This window comes from Patiria miniata, unplaced genomic scaffold, assembly GCF_015706575.1.
Source record: "Patiria miniata isolate m_02_andy unplaced genomic scaffold, ASM1570657v1 HiC_scaffold_18, whole genome shotgun sequence".
Taxonomy (NCBI): domain Eukaryota; kingdom Metazoa; phylum Echinodermata; class Asteroidea; order Valvatida; family Asterinidae; genus Patiria; species Patiria miniata.
The window spans coordinates 11,376,194-11,393,819 of record NW_024037056.1 but is presented as its reverse complement, the minus strand read 5'-3'; the positions used below and the strand labels follow the sequence as shown (position 1 = coordinate 11,393,819).

Here is a 17,626-nt window from a genome sequence, read left to right as displayed (position 1 = left end):
GACATTTAAAAGTTAGTCCAACGACAATGTTGCGGAGCTCGCTGCCTTCGTTTACGATAACGTTTTATTTCAAAAGAACTCGGTAAATGTCAATTAAAAACACGTAACTGTGTTATGTTAATTTTCTCAGTGACCGCTGCATTAAAAAGTCGAACATGGGTGGTACGGTATATCCAATTTTATTTTTAAAATGTTCTGGTGATTTTAAAAGGGGCTATTGATTATATAGTTAACTATAAGATATTAAGAATAATTCATGTTGAAACCTTAATAAAGCTTTCGGGTATCGTTATTGTATGTGATTTAAGTTAGGAAATAAGAACCGAAAGGTTTAAGCTTGTTTCAACAGGGGACTGTAATTAAAAAGTACGACGTGTTCTTTACTTTGCACCCCTAATGAAACAAATTGTAAACCATTTTTAATTACTGACGGGCGCAGCATTGAAAACATTTGGTAAAACACTTCTTCAATTGTAATTAGATTAATTATTGTCCACTACATGAGGTATTACTTATCGGCTTTATGTAAAAAAAAAAATCCAAAGAACATTCAAGAAGTTGACACCAAGATATAAGGTTTCATTAAGTACAAAACTTAACATTAACTACTAAAAGTAACGTTTGTCGATGTCTTGCCTGCTTAAAATCTTCGTTACGTGACGGAGCTACGTGCATTTGTCAAAAAAAATGTTTAATCTTAACTAAAGGTACTGACTTATTCACGAATATAATGTGCATTGCATTTCAGTCGAATCTTTGTTCACTGACCTAAGATTAAGTTTATCGTAAGTGCTGCATTTATAAATCAGCACATGATTATATACATGTAAGTAAAATCTAAAGTTACTGTAAAATGAATATTTATACAAGTTCTTGAGAATATATACCAAATATTTTGGTTTGCGAAAAAGAAGAGGTAAATCAAACACTTCAACATACACTGAAATACATTCTGTGAAAGTAACTACGTCCATAAAGTGTGACCAGTAGGGCAGAACCTATCGCAATGGGAATGAATTAAAATCAAATGCGATGAATCACCAATATTTACAACCGATCTTGAATTACTATCAAGTGTTATTATAATAACCTTATTAATGACACTTAAAATGATAGGTAGCTTTTGACCACAGTTATACATTGCACATACCCATGCAGTTCTTTTTACTATTCTTCAAAATAACCCCAACTTTGATATGAGAACTAATTTGACTACCTTTGATTTCATTAGAAGTGGAATCTGGCTATACCTCAGGCTCCGGGACATGTTGTCTCCTCTTTGCTTTTGTGACTGTGTCAATCATCAGTGGAATTCCGTGGTTTCGTGTTCTGGTTCATTGACCACAAATTCGTATCCTTGTGGAGACACACACACAATAGGGAACAACACATTGTAAAGGTCTCCACAGGGCAATTTCTATAGATGAATAGGTCTCCACAAGGTTTTCACGAAATAGATATATGGGTTTTACTCAAAAACTAGGAATTTCCAAGGTGGGTTGATCCGTCGCAAATGGAAGAGTTTTAGAAAAGGGATATCAATCCAAATTTCAGCCAAGGAAACTAATTCTGGTTAAAATAAGAGCATTTTGAAACTTCACTTTCAAAATTGAACACTTTACTTCACGAGAACAAAGAAATGTCTCCACAAGGATACAATTTTTTGGAATGTGTGCACTCATGATCTTGTAGGCACATATGCATGTGGTTACGAGTCTAGCCTGAATTTGCGATGCGTGTGTCCTTGGGCAGGAACTTTGTCACTCATTGTTTCTTCCCACCCAGGAGTAAAAGGGTACCTGACCTTTAAGGGTAGAGATGGTCATGTGTTTGGTTTAGCCGATTGCGCCGATAGTGCAGCATTGAGCTGCATCCTCCCATGGGAGCTGAGATGGTCTCTGGAATGTTTTCATTTTGGCCTGGGTAGTAGGGGTAGTAAATCATAGCGCAATGATACTTTTATTGTTCTGAGCCCCCAGGTTGGAGAGACAAGATTTACAGATGGGTGCTTTCTGTGGTCTTCTTCGAATGACTTGTCCCGGGCATCCCAGAGGACATTGTGTCCGTTTGCTGTTTCGGATGATGAGGAGTCGGATTTATATTTGTCTTCCCGGTGTGTGCCGGCATCTTTCTCAGCTTCTGCCTCCACAGACCCCGGACTCTCTTGTTCAGACAGAAGGCGATGAAGATGAAGATTCCCTGGAGGTAGTTGAGAAGGATGTAGATGTAGGAGAAGACTACGATGCCAGTCACTGACTGAGACACGAAACCGAACACCCAGGTCACGCCAACAAGTGCGCAGATCTGTCGGTAAAGAAGACACCATCTTGAAGTCTTGTGATACACACTTCACAAAACAAATATGAACAGTTATATCAAGAATTGTAGTTGAGTCCATCAAAAGTCTATCACAAGTCATGTCGTTTATTGCATCTACATTTGTAACGCATACTTTTTGTTACAATTCTTTTGAACATCTTACGACTTCATTTAAGACTGAAAGACTTGATTGACCTGTAATGGACTGGTTGTGACTTATAATGAACTCGACTACGTCACTATAACAAAGTCAGAGTGTAATACTTCAGTTCAATTAAGTAACGTTCTCCGTTATAAAAACTTTTCCCGCCAGTAGAGTCATTTGAGAAATTTCAGAGTTGTGATTGATTCGCAGGTAGCCGAAGTGGTTTTGTTCTACCTAACGATATAGTTCCTATATTTTAAGACTCGACCTTTCTTAAATATTCCAGGTCAAAATCAATCCAACATTTTAGCTCTATGGCGGCTAATAAAGGAGGAAGAATGTGTCAATGTGTCCTGTCGCAAGGAAATTTACTGGCTTCATCAACAATGAGGTTGAGGACTCTCTCAAATACCCTATGCCGTTGTGTCCCAACAGTCAATAAAGGGTAAGATATCCTTAACGCACCTTTAAGTAGACGGAGAGTTCTTCTCTGACCGCGTCCGTCGTTGTTTGGTTCCGAGCAGCCTTGCTTAATTGCCTGTTTCTCCAGAAGTTGATCACTGTGAAGACATACAAGGTGAGGTTCAGAGCCAGGCTCACCGCAACCGGTACCAAGAAGACGACCACGCGAACGTTGGCGTCAGTGATCCAACAGATGTTGCTCTCTGCGTAGATTGTAGGTAGGCGGGTGCAGTTGCAGAACTGGAGGGCCAGACAGATGGTCACTATGATCAGGGGGATCCCCCAGGCAAGACACATGTAGTTGACTAGTGAACGATCGATTCCTCTGCCACGACGTGGCCGAGATACTTTGGAGGCCAGGGTGCGAGCGACGTTAAAGCTCACGACAGTCATCCAGCAGAAAGCGGCCAGCCAGGCGAAATGCGCCGCCACGGCACCGGTTACACAAGCGACGTGGCTCTGCCTGAGGTAGCCCGTCAGTAGAAATAGCAAGATGGCGACGAAGAGCGCCACCACCAGGTTCATCGTTGACTTGCCTGCGGTGTTCCGGAGCTCAGGAAAGATGCAGTAGGTGACGAAAGTGGCGGCAAGTGCCAGCAAAGACAGGCAGCTACCTGCAAAGGAAATTGCCCTTCTGATCTTCTGCTCCAGGCCCTCGGGCAGCGGCTCTGTGAAAGAACATGTGACTGCAGATCCGTCTGGGAAACGAACATATTCATCCTCGGATATACGAATGCCGCTTACATCAACTTCTAAAATCTCATCAGCCAAGATCATGTACTCGGAACCCTTTAATGTCAGAAGAGATGAGCAATTCAGGTCGGCAACCTTCAGGCATAGAGGTTCTGCTCTTTGCTTTGTGTACTCTATCTTGTGTCCGATATCTTGAAACCTTACCACCTCGAAAAGGTTTCCAACATATCCTGAGAATGTTTCATTTCCATTTACAGTCTGACAGTTACTAGAAGCTGCAAAAGCAAACGGCACTAAAATCGACAGCGTAGATATGTTGCAAAATAATTCAGAAAGTGTAGTTGAGTTGTCTATTGATTCAAGCGCATCATCAAAAGCTGCTACAATGTCAAGCGCTTCACCAGCGGTGGTTAGGAGAACAAGAGCTGACAACTGGTCCGCATCTGGGTCCTTCATGATGATCGTCTGTCCTGCCAATAAGGCTTGCCCGCCGGCTGTGTCTTTGCCAAGACGCTTTGCCCAGCATTCGATCGCAGATGTCTCCTTACTGCCGTTTATGGGCGGATCTGCCGGAGTGTATGCCACACACTCGTCGCCGTTGATTCGATACCCAGCTGCGCACGTCAGCACTCGGCACCTCTCTAGGAATGGATCATAGATCTGCCCTTCCGAGCAGGACCTCCCATTGATGGAAGAGGAGGAGGTGAAGTCAAAGAGAACCTCAATTGTGAAGAAGTCGTCGTACGGGCTGCAAATACTCTGGCAACCACCCCACGGTTCCGGTTCGCATTTATCCCGACAGACTTGGTCCATGCAGGAGTTATCTGGCACAAGTACCTTGCCGTTGCACATAGCACAATGTGGGTTACGATACCGAATGTTTTTCTCGTCGGCTCGTATGGGTGCATAGTACGATCTGCAAGCTCTCTCCGTCTCAGTGCCGCGAAACTCATCCAGACAGGTGTCAATGACATGAGCGGGGCACTTACGTATTTCTGTATGATTTTCCGGTGGATTGCTAACCCAGCCCTTTGTCGGTAGGGTCTGGTTTAGAGATGGGTAATATGTGTTCACGGTACTTTCTATTCCGTTGTCGGAACCCAAAACATCCCACCTGTTTAACCTATTCAGAGACCTGCCGTTACAAAGGGCGCAGAAGATGTTCTTAAAATCCACACCTTGCTCGTCGTAGACTGGCATCGACCCAATGACGTCTGTCGCATCGACGGGCTTGTCACACAAAGAACGCATGCTTCCGTCTCTCCAGTCGTCTGGGCAGCGGTCGACCATCACATAGCCAATGTGAGTGAACTGACTTCCCAGTACCCAGACGCAGCCAAACCAATCAGCCGTGAATCCCCCAAGCTCTAAACTTGGCGGTATCCGGTCGCAAACATCGGCGCTGTCGAAACAACAGTCGTCGAATAGAACGCAGGCGTCGTCGCACTTGCAGTAGTGGAATACGTCAGTACTGTCCGGTAGAGGATGAATCTGTTGATTGCATTCTTGGCCACAAAGTTGCTTAGAACCACACAGATAAGCAGTCTCTGCATACTCCCGAATTTCTGCAAACAAGGTGAAAGGTTTCAAGTGTGACAGCGGTAGTTTTGTAGCTGTTTGGTGATGACGATTTTTGAACGAACTAGTGAGGATGTGTGACCATTTGATCATTATTCGTGATTTTACAGGGCACCCAAATAACGGCTGCGGCTTCAGCCTTAGTGTTAAATCTGGCTTCAGAGTCAGTTAATGTCGAACATAATTGGCCAATAAAGAAGATCGTGCATGAGCCTCTGCGATATAGAGCTTGAGGTGGACACTTCCAAGTTCAAGATAACGCTAATGTTCTCATAAGAGGAAGGAAAATGAGTGTCCTCACTTTGACATTGCACCCAATGAGGACCGCTGGCAGAAGCACACTTGCTCAGAAGACCTTGTTATACAATATCGAACATATTATTATACATGTACCATATTTCTATAAACCTACCGGTAAAACACTCTACTGTGAAGTAGCTGTTACACTGCCTAAGTGAGAAGTGTTCGCACTCGCTCAGACTCGATTCGTTGCCGACACACCCAATGTCAACAAACAACATGTAGTCGGGCACCAGCTGCGCATCAACCTCTCCCAAGGCTAGTGCTCCTGTCGATATGGAGTAATTAGACAGTCCAAGATCTCGACATACAACACGTCCGGCCCTTTGCTTGGCAAATCGGTTACCGCAGACAGCGCCCCAATTGTGTATCCCACCGCAGCGGCCCTGAACGAGTCTCCTGGAACTATCGGATGTCTCCTCCGCCAGGCGCATTTCAAAGTCCGGCATTCCTGACAAAGGATGGAATAAATTACCGCAAATTATTCGAAATGTCTCCAGAACTTGTCGCAATCGAGCAGAACAAGACAAGGATTTCGTAGTCGAGCTGGATTGGGAAGTCAGTCAGTCACCTAGTCAGTCGGGGGGGGGGGGGGGGTCAGTCAGTCAACAGTCGGAGAGTCATTCAGTCAGTCTGACACGAAGCATGTGACCCCGTAAGACAATGAAACATAGACTGGCTCGTCAGGTCCGACAGGGGAACTCTTGCGTCAGTAAATGGGTTCGTAAGCCTTTTCCGCAGTTTATGAACAATACTACACACGTGCATTGCTACCAAACTATAAACATGTCATTATGATCCATTACTCTTAAGAGCTTACCCGCAAACCCACACGATAACCACATGTCCTGTTCATGAGAACAAGGAGTCTCATCAACGGGATCAGGCGTCGCAGAGAGGGAGCAACCCCCTGCGAAGACATCGTTCGGGTCTGACCTGCACGTGGTTAGATATGCCACGCTGGATATGTTCGCCAAGGAGGGGTCATCGGTCCGCCCCGCCCCTGCCGCCTCCTTGCCGCACACAAACGGGTAACCAAGCCACCTGCACAACTCAAAAGCCACGGCTTCGGTGTAATTCAAACTGAAGCACATTGCCGTCCATTCAAAGTCTGAGGACCAGCGGACTAAGACTCGCCCCTCGTTGGGGGCTCTGCCATTCACCAGCTTAATGTCGATATCTCTGATATCCCTCGTTCCTGAAAAATATAATAAATGTACAATAAATAATTAATTTCGGACAGTTCTTTTGGCAGGCAATACAACGAAAGAATGCAAGCAAGGAACAGACAAATCAGTCAGTTTTTTTTGACAGTTAATAGTAATCAGTACGAACATTATTTTGATCAGTGACAAACCCTAGAGGCTTGTAGTTATGGTTCCAAACCAACCAAATCACGCGTTATTATTGAGTTTCTATCCCAGTCCGATTCTTTGGGTTACCCGGATTTGTTTCCCTTATCTAATACATAAAAATCCCTTCATTTTCCTTTCTCATTTTGCTCTCCAGGCTGTCGAGCTACAGTACCTGTGTTCTGTTGAGGAACCTCCGGTTTCAAAACCAGACAGAATTAAAAGTAGAACATGACAAACCATTGCAATGTTTCTAACACTCTGCTCGTTAAACCCATCAAAATTGACATGAAATCCTAGCCTCTAAGCAATAACAATTTTAGTTTATGTCATATGTACCGTTAAAGCATTCCAGAGTGGCATAACTCTCGCACTGCCGCAGCGAGTAGTGTTCGCATTCGCTCAGACTCGCTTCGTCCCCAACACAACCGATGTCTACGAAAAGCGTGTAGTCGGGAGCGTGCCCTGGATAAACCGCACCGGGGTCTACCTCTCCTACCGAAATGGCGGGAGGCTGTCCCAAATCGCGGCAGGCAACGTGCCCAGCGGTTGACAGGTCGAATGTGTTGCTACAGATGGCGCCCCATTTCTGCCTCCCACCGCAGCGGCCCTGGACGAGTCCTCTAGTGGCACCAAGTAACCCCTCCTCAACCAGTCGCAATTCGAAATCTGGCATTCCTGTACACAGGGAGAGAAATTGTGATTGATTGCGGTACCCGACGCCGTTAGATTCAAACAGGCCGGCTCACTTTGGCAAGTTCAGTGGTCGAGTGGTAAGACATCTGCACTAGTAAGCAGGAGGTCGTGGGTCTGAGTCCCCTTACGGTAAGCTTGTTGTGAGGTTTTTCTTGCAAGCTGTCTGTAACATAACTAAACATCATTGTCATCACGGAGTGCAAAAAAATTAACGATTACCAAGTACCAAACCTTTGAAAAAACTATCATTGACAAATATTGTCCCCTTTTCTTTACTTAACTTTACTCCCTAATTGTGCTTACCTGCAAATCCACAAATTAACCACGTGTCTTGTTCATGCGCACAAGGCAAGTCGATAAAGGAACCAAACGGAGGTATCTCAAATAAGATGCAACCCCCAGCAGTGATGTTAAACATGTCCGAAAAGCAGCCTGCCACATATTCCACGCTTGGTATGTTCACCAGGGAGGGGTCATCGGTCCGCCCCGCCCCTGCCTCCTCCATGCCGCACGCGAACTGGTACCCGAGCCGCCTGCACATCTGATAGGCGATGGTCGTGTCGGGAGCATAACACAGAGCCTTCCACTCGGAGTCAGGGAACCAGCGAACTAACACCCTGCCCTCGTTGGGAGCGCTGCCATTGACAAGCTGAATATCGAGACCTATGACACAAGCGAAATATTCTCATCAGAATAAATGACATTCAACCACCATTTATGTTAGCGTTTAGCTGGACAGCACACTTGACGTTGGTTATATGAATTCATATATACCTAAGACAGTTTAGCCATTCCCACTGGTCGAGAGACCGCCACTCGGCCTGTTTTAAACGGTTGATAAAGACCGACTGGCTGGTCTGAAATCCTTTTACAGTGTCAAATGAAAATTGTACTCCTATGAAATCCGGTGCCTTGTACCGTTTCATTGGTTGACAATTCTCATTCCCATCTTCACGTAAGCATGCGTAATATTACCAATGATTCAGTATTTTATAGTCCTAAAAGCACACTACACCGGCACAGCTGCGTTCTGCGTCACATCGCGCAGTACGTGCGACGCGCGCGCCATTCTCCATATGAGGAGTTGTTTACCACTTTTTGCGACAGGGAAATTCCATAATATAAGTCAGAAGGGTGTTTGGAAAAACATGAAGTAGTATTCTTGAACAAAATCGCTGGAAATGTAGCTTGTTTTTTACTTGTTTTGACTTTCGGACCGAAAAGTGTTGATATTTTGACCGAAAAGATATTTATGAATGGGAATAAATATGTGCTTGGCCGGTATTAAACACTACGTTTAAGACCGGTTGGAGTCTTGATGTGGATAATTATCACCCATCTAGTCAGTGAAATGGGTACAAAGAGGACATTGTAGGCTAGCCCAAGCAGCGTAGCTACGGAGCGCGGGGGGGGGGGGGGGAATTCAGCCCAAACGATATCCGTTTCCCATCTTCTATTTGGTCCATTACATGCATATCTAATGCCTTGTTCTCCACAATACAAACCCAAGATAGGTTTTACGTCTTGTGAGAAATGTTCTTTCCTCACATTTCTTATTTCAAAGGTAAAATAAGAAGAAGTGAAAAACGCTCACTGAGAACACGGATAACCTGATTAGATGTCAGCACCACTTCCAATTAACTGACTACGAAAGCCCGTTAGTGCCACTAGAGCAGTTTTTTCCAGAGCAGTTATTATCTTTTTTTTTTGGAGAGCAATTTTTTTTCTTTGCAGAGCATTGTGTTTTTTGCAGACAGGTAATTTGTTTATCGAGAGCAATTTTTTTTTCCGGAGCAATTATTTTTTGTCCGGAGCAATCATTTTTTGTCCGCAGCAATTATTTTTTGTCCGGAGCAATTATTTTTTCTTCGAGAGCAATTCTTTTTTTCGAGTGCGTTTTTGTTTTGGTTTTCGAGAGCAATTATTTTTTTTCCAGAGCAGTAATTTTTTTCGAGAGCATAGTTTTTTTTTTTTTCGCACGCAAGGACGCCTAGTCTGCGCCTATGCATGCAGTCAAAGATCGGAGTCCGCTCAACAAAAAAAGAAACGGGAAAAACTTGCTTAGAGGGGCACGATGGGGAAGGGCGTCTCCACGGCAGGTAGGTAAAAACTAGATTTTGCCCATGCACTCAACGTGAAAGGTTAGTCATGAAAGACGCTAATTTTGTTGGGATAAAATCATGTAACATTGAAAATCGGGTTATTCTCTGATTAAAAGCATCGCACCTGAACTTCATGAGGAAATGCCTAAAAGTGCCAAATTTTTAATTTCTTTTTAGTATTATCCTTATGAGCTTACTTTACAGGAACATGGTATCGGCAAGATTCAGAGTTAAAGATGGTATATGTAAACAATTTTCCCCGATTTTTTCCACGCACTTTGCATCACGTTTGTAATTGCTTATGGCTTAACAGGATTTTTAAGTAAACAATGTAAATGCAATTAATTGTTCAATTGATAAAATTAAATAAATTAATTAGATTATTAATGAATCTATTTAAAACCTGAAGCTGCTCGCCATATTTGAACAACTTTAGGGAAGTTGGAGACTTTTTTAAGCAATCACAGCTTACGTCCTTTTTTTATTGCTTTCCCGGTCCCCCAGCTTAAAAAAAAATTATAATAACTGCGATGGAAAAAATATGATTTATCTTTAAAAAAAAAGCTTCTGAAAAAATATTAATAATTGATCTAGAAAAAACTACTGCTCTCAAAATGAATAATTGCTGTTGAAAAAAAGTTATTGCTCTCGAAAAAAATTAGAGCACTGGAAAAGAAATATTGCTTTCGAAAACAAAATAATTGCTCTCGAAAAAAAACTGCTCTGCGAAAGCTACCAAAAATAGACTTCACGTTCTATGGCCTTAATGAAACCAAGGACCGTGAAAAACGGGGACACTCCGCTATCAGGCCTGTTATCGGTGTCATACATTTCGTACATGAAGAAGGCAAGGCCCACGACCAAAACTTTGTTACGTAAAAATCCTTGAAGTAAAACTGCTTTCAAAAAACAAATAACAGCTCTCGAAAAAAAGGGGTGGCACTAACGGGCTTTAATCATGATAATACAGAGCAATTTAAGCGCTCTGACTGACCGGGAGAAAGTAACACAGCGCTTTACACCAAATGAATAGTAAGCAAAAAGAAGATGACTATAAACAGAATGAGCATTATAACATCAACTTAACAAAATAAAATGAGATTTGTTGAAGCTGCTAGTGGCTAGAGTGGCGGATGCTGTTAGATAATATTATTCAAGACTTTTGAGGCAACAATGTAGACGGTTTGTTTTCACCAGTTGTACAAGTTCTTGGCACAAGTACTCGTGCACCACAATGAAAGGTTTAATAACATAAATATTCACAATCCACAATTCCACCTTGCGGTTGGTTCAGAGTTTTCCTGAGATATGGCACTGGATTCTTCCACAATCTGTTTGATGACCTAGTTTCTTCATCCGCGGTGCGGCAAGATTAAAGTACATGTTGAGGTTTTTTTTTGACACTGGTAAAAAACTGAATGAAATTATGTGACCTGTACGTTTTCTGAGCAAACGTTTGACACAGACTCAGTCTATCGCAAAGAGACTGGATTTTCATCTTTATCATAAGTTTTGTATTTACCTTTATCCAACCGCTTTTGCATCGGCACCTTCCTCAACAAATTTAACAATTTCCCATGGATATAAAAGAGGAATAACCGAAGGTCTAGGCAAGTATTATTATATTATCTACATCAATCGGTTCTTGTTCTTGAGATTCTGGCAAGCTGTTTGTTGATAACCTCGGCGTTTGTCTTCAAATCAGAACGGCCAATTCCCTGAATGTTAGTTGTGAGCTCAGATGTCCTTTTATTGGCATGGTGACAGATTTGCTTATGCTGTTTGCCTGGATTGGTTTTACGCAGCTTACGAACTCTCTCAGCTGTTTTGCCACTACATTTTCTCGGATAACTTCATTTGTCAAGATCCTAAACTGTTATTGGTTACTTACCACAGATGAAAGCTTTTGTCTACACTTAATCGGTTTTCTCTCTTCTCTGAATCATAACGTATTATGGCGGTAGTCGTTGTAAGGTATATTTTGTGCAAAATTAAGCATCAAGCTACTGACACTAAACCTATACCATTCAGCACCCAGTCGCCGTACTCTCACGGATTTCGACCTCAATGACGCGAGCACTGTGTCAGCTATTTTTCGAATACTGTGACATGAGGCAGTTTGCCTTCAATGGGCCCTCCATTGTGTACACTGATAGTGTGCTCATGCAGGGTGAGTCAAAATAAGCGGAACCCAAACCCCTCAAAAATCTATATTATATTTTAGAAAATTATGTAGCACCAAAATCATAATGTCTGGAAAGCCTATTATATCAACTACTTTTTAGATGAACAAATTACTGAATTTGCTCAATCCGTTCAAAGAATATCACGATTTAAACACAATGACATTAAAACCTCTCTCGTCGAAAAATAGGATTTCAAGAATCGTCAAACATATTCAACAAAAACCTGGGGTTTTTTTTTGGGGGGGGGTTCGGGTTCCACTTTTTTTACTCACTCTGTTTTATCTATTTCAATTCAATTCAATTCAACATGGTTTATTAACAAATCACGAATAGCAGCCACAGCTGAATTGCACGTGATTTACATTACAAAAGTACATTTTTAAAAGGTAAAAGGCCTACCGTGTTTGTATATAATAAAAATATGACATTACATACTACAAGTCATGTAATATTAGAAAAGGTTTAAACATTGTGCATACAAATCTGACTAAGAATTGTCTATTTAAAGAGATACATATTATTGTACAGATTGTATTGCAGTCAATTTATCTTACTTTGAAAAGGCAGCATTTGAATTGCGTTAAAACTTATAAAAGACATTCAAAAAGGTTGCAGAAAAAATTATTTATAGTTTCATTTAGGATTAGAATTATACAAATGAGCCAGATGGGGAATGAGTTTAAAAATTGTGCAAGATGTGTGGCAGTCAAATTAAAATGAAAGGTAGTATTAAAATAACGTTAAAACTTGTAAAATACATTAAAAAGGTTGCAGGTAAAAATCAATTCATTTCATTTAGGATTAGAGTTATACAGATGTACCAGATGAGGAATGGCACTATTCTGCATTCTATTTGTTTTACACTTAAGTTCTGGGACTTTATTCGAATTTCTTAGTGTTCGTTTCATTTTTGGAGGAGAAGGGATAAAATCCTTAAATTGTTCAGTTTGTTTCAATGTCCTTTCGATGAATGATGTACATAGAAATTCTCTTCTTTGTTTCAAGGGGGAAATCCCGAGCTCACATAGCATCTCGTATATGGAATAGTATACATGTACCTACCCAAGTCCTGCGCCTTGTTAATATTGAACACCACCACCAGCACGACCATCGTACGTATAATATTCAGTCCTTCCATTCCACCAATGGAAGTCTTGGTAGTTGACCAACTACTCCGCTGCTCGGCTGTGAAACTTCGTAAACCAAAAACTCGTGCAATTTAACGGACGCGATTCGAAGAGTTAGATCTGTTAAGTCTATACCAAATTCTCACTAAAATGGCTGCAGACCCTGCAGGTCCGATTTTGCGGTACCGTACCTCTGGTGTGGGTACTGTTCATAGTCTCACTGGGATATAACTGATGCATGGCAGTGCATAGCCTTGGCCAAAGACGTCAGTGATCAAGAGCGATAGTTGCAATGTTTTGCAGCGCCCTGGCACAATTGATTTTCTTTTCCACTAGCTCTCTTGGTTATTTCGTAGCAACGGGGGCATGGCAGTATTTTTTAGTAAATAGGTCGTCTGCATAAATTCAATCAAAACGGCAGTTCCCATTTGCCGCATTAGTCACGCCTTCCCCATTGAACCTTTTCTCGATCTCTGATTGCTTCCCAGGGAAAGCGATGATGTTGATTCCCGCATGTACGTATACTATAGGTCCTGCATTATAAGACGCACGTAGGTCACGCACCGCAGTCACACCAATTTGCGGAAACAATTATGCATTGTAATATTCTATTGCGTTTAATATGAATACAAGTCGATAGAAGCTCATGCATAGCGAACAACAGTGATGGCTCAACAAGCGGAATATACGATCAACGTCATCGCCATGATTTTACAGGATGCTTTACACTGTCATTCACTAAGAGTCCAGCAAGGTATTTCAAAATGATTTGGTAGTTTTATTTTTTGATGTTTGCAAATGTTGTATTTTCCCTTTAAACGTAAAAACTTTAGGTAAAACTTTGAAGCTGCACGTAGTTTATAGCATCTGAACTGTGAAACATTCATTGGCCCCAACATGAAGTTCACTTGAAACCTACTTCAAGATCACAAACCCCAATTGTCAAGCATCCTGCTGGCTGCATGGCAAGCGATGGAAACGGGAAATCAATTATGTTAGAGTGCTTGGCGTTGGTCTTTGCCAAGACTAAATTTGTTCAGAACGGGCTAATTGTTTGACACGATGGCGGCTCTGGCCTTCTAACTACATGGAACAGCCTGACCCACACTGATCGTAAATTGTCTAACGATTTGCTGGTCAGGCATTTAACGCAATCTAAAAACAAAATAGAGACAGAGATTGATAACCCTGTTGTTTTCTTTCCATTATAACAATTCCATCTTCGCCTCTAATTTGTCCATTTACGTGTATATATGAACAGATGATTTGCTTATTAGTTGATGTATATGAAAGCCTAAAACCGTAAATCTCAATGGGTTTCGTTTTTTGTGTTTGCTATCTATCTACTTTTTGTACTTTTTTTCTCAGTTTTGTTGAAATGGCTGCTGGCCATGCAGACTAGATTTGTATTAATGATATACAGTGTGCACTCGACAGATACTACATTTTAGAGAAAATATATTAAAAATACCTCTATTGTGTTTAATTATAACGTATATACGATTAAGAGTGATCATTGCTCGACACAATGCTGTTTTCCCTATCCCTTTTGTACACGTACATCTAGAGATATAGACAGTTAATTGAAAGGGATATGTCAATGTGGTCCAATTTGCAGCAAAGTGAATGAAAGGAGATTTACATGCCAGCAACCTCTCCGTTGGCCAACCTACCTATTGTTCTTTGCCACAATGAATATAGTTGGAACAACCTAAACTTATGCTTCAATGGTTATGTAAATTAGTTACATAATCAATTAATCATAGGCGCCAACACGTTCCTCCTCAAGTTGAATGCACAGTGACAGCATAATACCAAAATCCGCCTTATATTAACATGGACCATCACCCAAAGAATTAGCAACGCACAGATAATGAGCTTAGCAGTTCACCAAATGCTCCGTTGTTCTGGTGTGAAACTTCATTAACCAATCCGTGCTATTTAACAGACGCGATTCGAAGAGTGAGATCTTTCAGTCTATTGAAATTCTCATTAAATCAGCTACAAAGCACGCTAGTCAAATTCAGCTATACGACTGGTGTCATGACTCTTGCAAACAGGTGGGAAATTAGCCATGCATGGTAGCCTTAGTACATTAAGACGCAATTTGGTCATGTATGACCTATTCGGCCAGCTATTAATTACTCATTATAATAATGCTATTAGGTTAATGGGGATACCAGACAGCAGAATCTCATGGACGAGCGCAGAAGCAGTGATGGCTCACTCAGCTTTAAATATAAAATTAAACACTTTGTTGTACGTATTATAACACGTGGGGCAATAATATCAGGCACTCCGAATTATGTAACGGCTTTCATAAGTGATCAAGAAAATACACGAGTGGTTAATTACGGTACGTGTTGCGCACCAGCACATGCAAGTGTGTATATGCCTGCATTGAGGGACCCCCTATTGTCCCTCTTTTGTTTGTACTCTAACTTTTTAGGCAGACCTCCCAAATGTTTTGTATGCTTATTCAAGTTGGGGACCTCTCGGCAATTGGGGACCCTGTTGTCCTCTACAGGGTGTTTAAAAAAACAAGGAAACCGAGCTTATTTTGTTGATTTCTCAGGTATGACTAATTATTTAGGAAAATGGTAACCACCATCTGTTACATAACCATGTCTTCTTTTTCTTGACACCACGAACTCCATTTTAACGTTCCGGATGACTGAGCACCAAGTGATGTAACTGGCATTGTTCCACAAGCACCATAAGACCAATTGACAGTTATCAGAGAGAGAGAGACGTTATCAGTAATGCGTTCACAGCAATGAGAACCAGGACAGAGATGTGCGTTCAAAGGAATAGGGGGCATGTTGAAGGACAGTGGACAAAAGGGGGACAGTGAAAAACCTTGATATGTTTTAGCAATTGAATAAATGACTTTGATAATGTACGTCCTGGATTTTGTTATTTTCAACATGCTGAATGGTGCATGTGGAACAAGGCCATTTTTGGCATGTCAGCTACATCACTTGGTGCTCAGTCATCCGTGACGGTGAAATGGAGTTCGTGGTGTCAAGAAAAAGAACACATAATATGTAACAGATGGTGGTTACCATTTTCCTAAATAATTAGTCACAATTAAACACAATCTTGTTATCACTTTGTAAACATATTTGTACACTAAACATTACGTGTTCTAATTCCTAAGCGTCAAGGTTCAATTGCTAGACACTGTACATCCTTACTCTAAACATATTTAGCAACTAAACATGTTTACAAACTGATAGCAAGAAAGTGTTTAGAAAAGTGTTTATTTGCTAAACTCTCTTTTGCAGTGTAATCGTGACCTACACAAACCATAATGTCGATCATCCTGTTGGCTGCATGTCAAGTGACTCAAACTGGCAATTATTTATTTAAGAGTACTTAGGTTTTATTACTATTATTGGTCCCTGTCTAGGCAAGGTTGGTAAAATGAACTTAAAACTAATTGTCTGACAAGATGACAGTTATGGCCTTCTAACTACATGAAACAGAAAGGCCTGTAATTATCACAAATGGTCTTGTAATTTGCTGGTGAGGCATTTCACTCACCTAAAAAGAAATACAGAAATATAGATTGGTAACCATTTTTCTTGCCATTCAAATAATTCCATTTCGTCTTTAGGTCGTTCATATACATATACACAGCAAGGGCGGATCCAGGGGGGGGGGGGGCAAAGGGGGCCATGCCCCCCACCCCCAAAACGAAACCAATTTTTAAATTTTTTTTATGTGACATCGCAATAAAGGCTGGCAATGAGTACACCAACATCTTTTCCTCAAAAAAACATTGGTTAAAGTGGTCAGAAATTGCCTCAGATCGCACCACAGAGCATCTAGAATCCAAAAATTTTTCGGGGCCCTTAAGCGGGCCCCGAACCCCACGCCGTATTTTTTTGGACCCACTTTTTGGGGAGAACAAAATTTTTTGGGCCCCCAAAAAAATTGTGTTCTGGATCCGCCCTTGATACACAGGTGATTTGTTTAATGATGCATTAGAAACCAAAGCGTCTTTCTCAATGATGTTCTCCGTTACTTGATGTTTGGGACATCTACAGTTTGTACTGTGCTCTCTTTTTTTATGGCTGCTGGCCATGAGGATCACATTGGCATGAATGATAAGTGAGGTCAAATTGGTCACATGCAGTTTTTTCTTTGCGAATGGCATGTATATTACTCTAGGTCATCAGTAACATTGACCTGCGTATCATAGTTAATATCATAGTTAATAATTCGTGCAAGGTTTACCCAACCCTCCAACTTAATCGATTTTGGTCGGTAAGTGCCTTGAATCCATTCCGGTGTCAACAACTATCGACTCATTATCCTCATTTAGGTCATTGAACAATAGAAGGTAAAGCTATTTTCACGTAAAAAAATCTTTTTTTAGCCATTTGGGGGGGGGGGGGGTTCAGAAGGGGGCACTATGCCCCTTCCCCCCACCCCCACCCACCCCGCTCGAGGATGTTTTTTTCCCATTTTTTCCCCAGCAATTATTTGAATAAATGGTTACATAGTTCTGACATCAATCCCAAAAAAGAAAAACCCGCTCAAAACCTATTACAATGCGCCTTGAAAATGGGTACATGTATGTAATTTGCAGTATGCATAATAATGGTCAGTTTTGAAGAGCGTCCCCATTTGGAAGGTGGGAACAAGCCCCCCCCCCCCC

General features: G+C 41.6%; 1 protein-coding gene across 1 annotated transcript; it reads right to left on the bottom strand.

Moving 5' to 3' along the window:
* Window positions 1–1,772: 1,772 nt before the first annotated feature.
* On the bottom strand, window positions 1,773–7,884 carry LOC119724595. Its single transcript, XM_038195707.1, has 6 exons — window positions 7,849–7,884; window positions 7,189–7,527; window positions 6,318–6,695; window positions 5,610–5,948; window positions 2,930–5,184; window positions 1,773–2,304 (listed from the first exon to the last, which is right to left on the bottom strand). Exons 2-6 carry the CDS (start codon window positions 7,523–7,525, stop codon window positions 1,996–1,998), a joined length of 3,618 nt encoding a protein of 1,205 aa, XP_038051635.1. The 5' UTR covers window positions 7,526–7,527; window positions 7,849–7,884; the 3' UTR covers window positions 1,773–1,995.
* Between the last annotated feature and the right edge of the window lie 9,742 nt (window positions 7,885–17,626).

Bases quoted from the DNA above. Each gene is read 5' to 3' on its own strand.
- LOC119724595 (XM_038195707.1), bottom strand. From the start codon at position 7,525: ATGCCAGATTTCGAATTGCGACTGGTTGAGGAGGGGTTACTTGGTGCC. The intron at 6,696-7,188 runs GTACATATGACA...TATATTTTTCAG, and splicing joins CACTCTGGAATGCTTTAACG to GAACGAGGGATATCAGAGAT. The intron at 2,305-2,929 runs GTGCGTTAAGGA...CTTTACCGACAG, and splicing joins AACTCTCCGTCTACTTAAAG to ATCTGCGCACTTGTTGGCGT.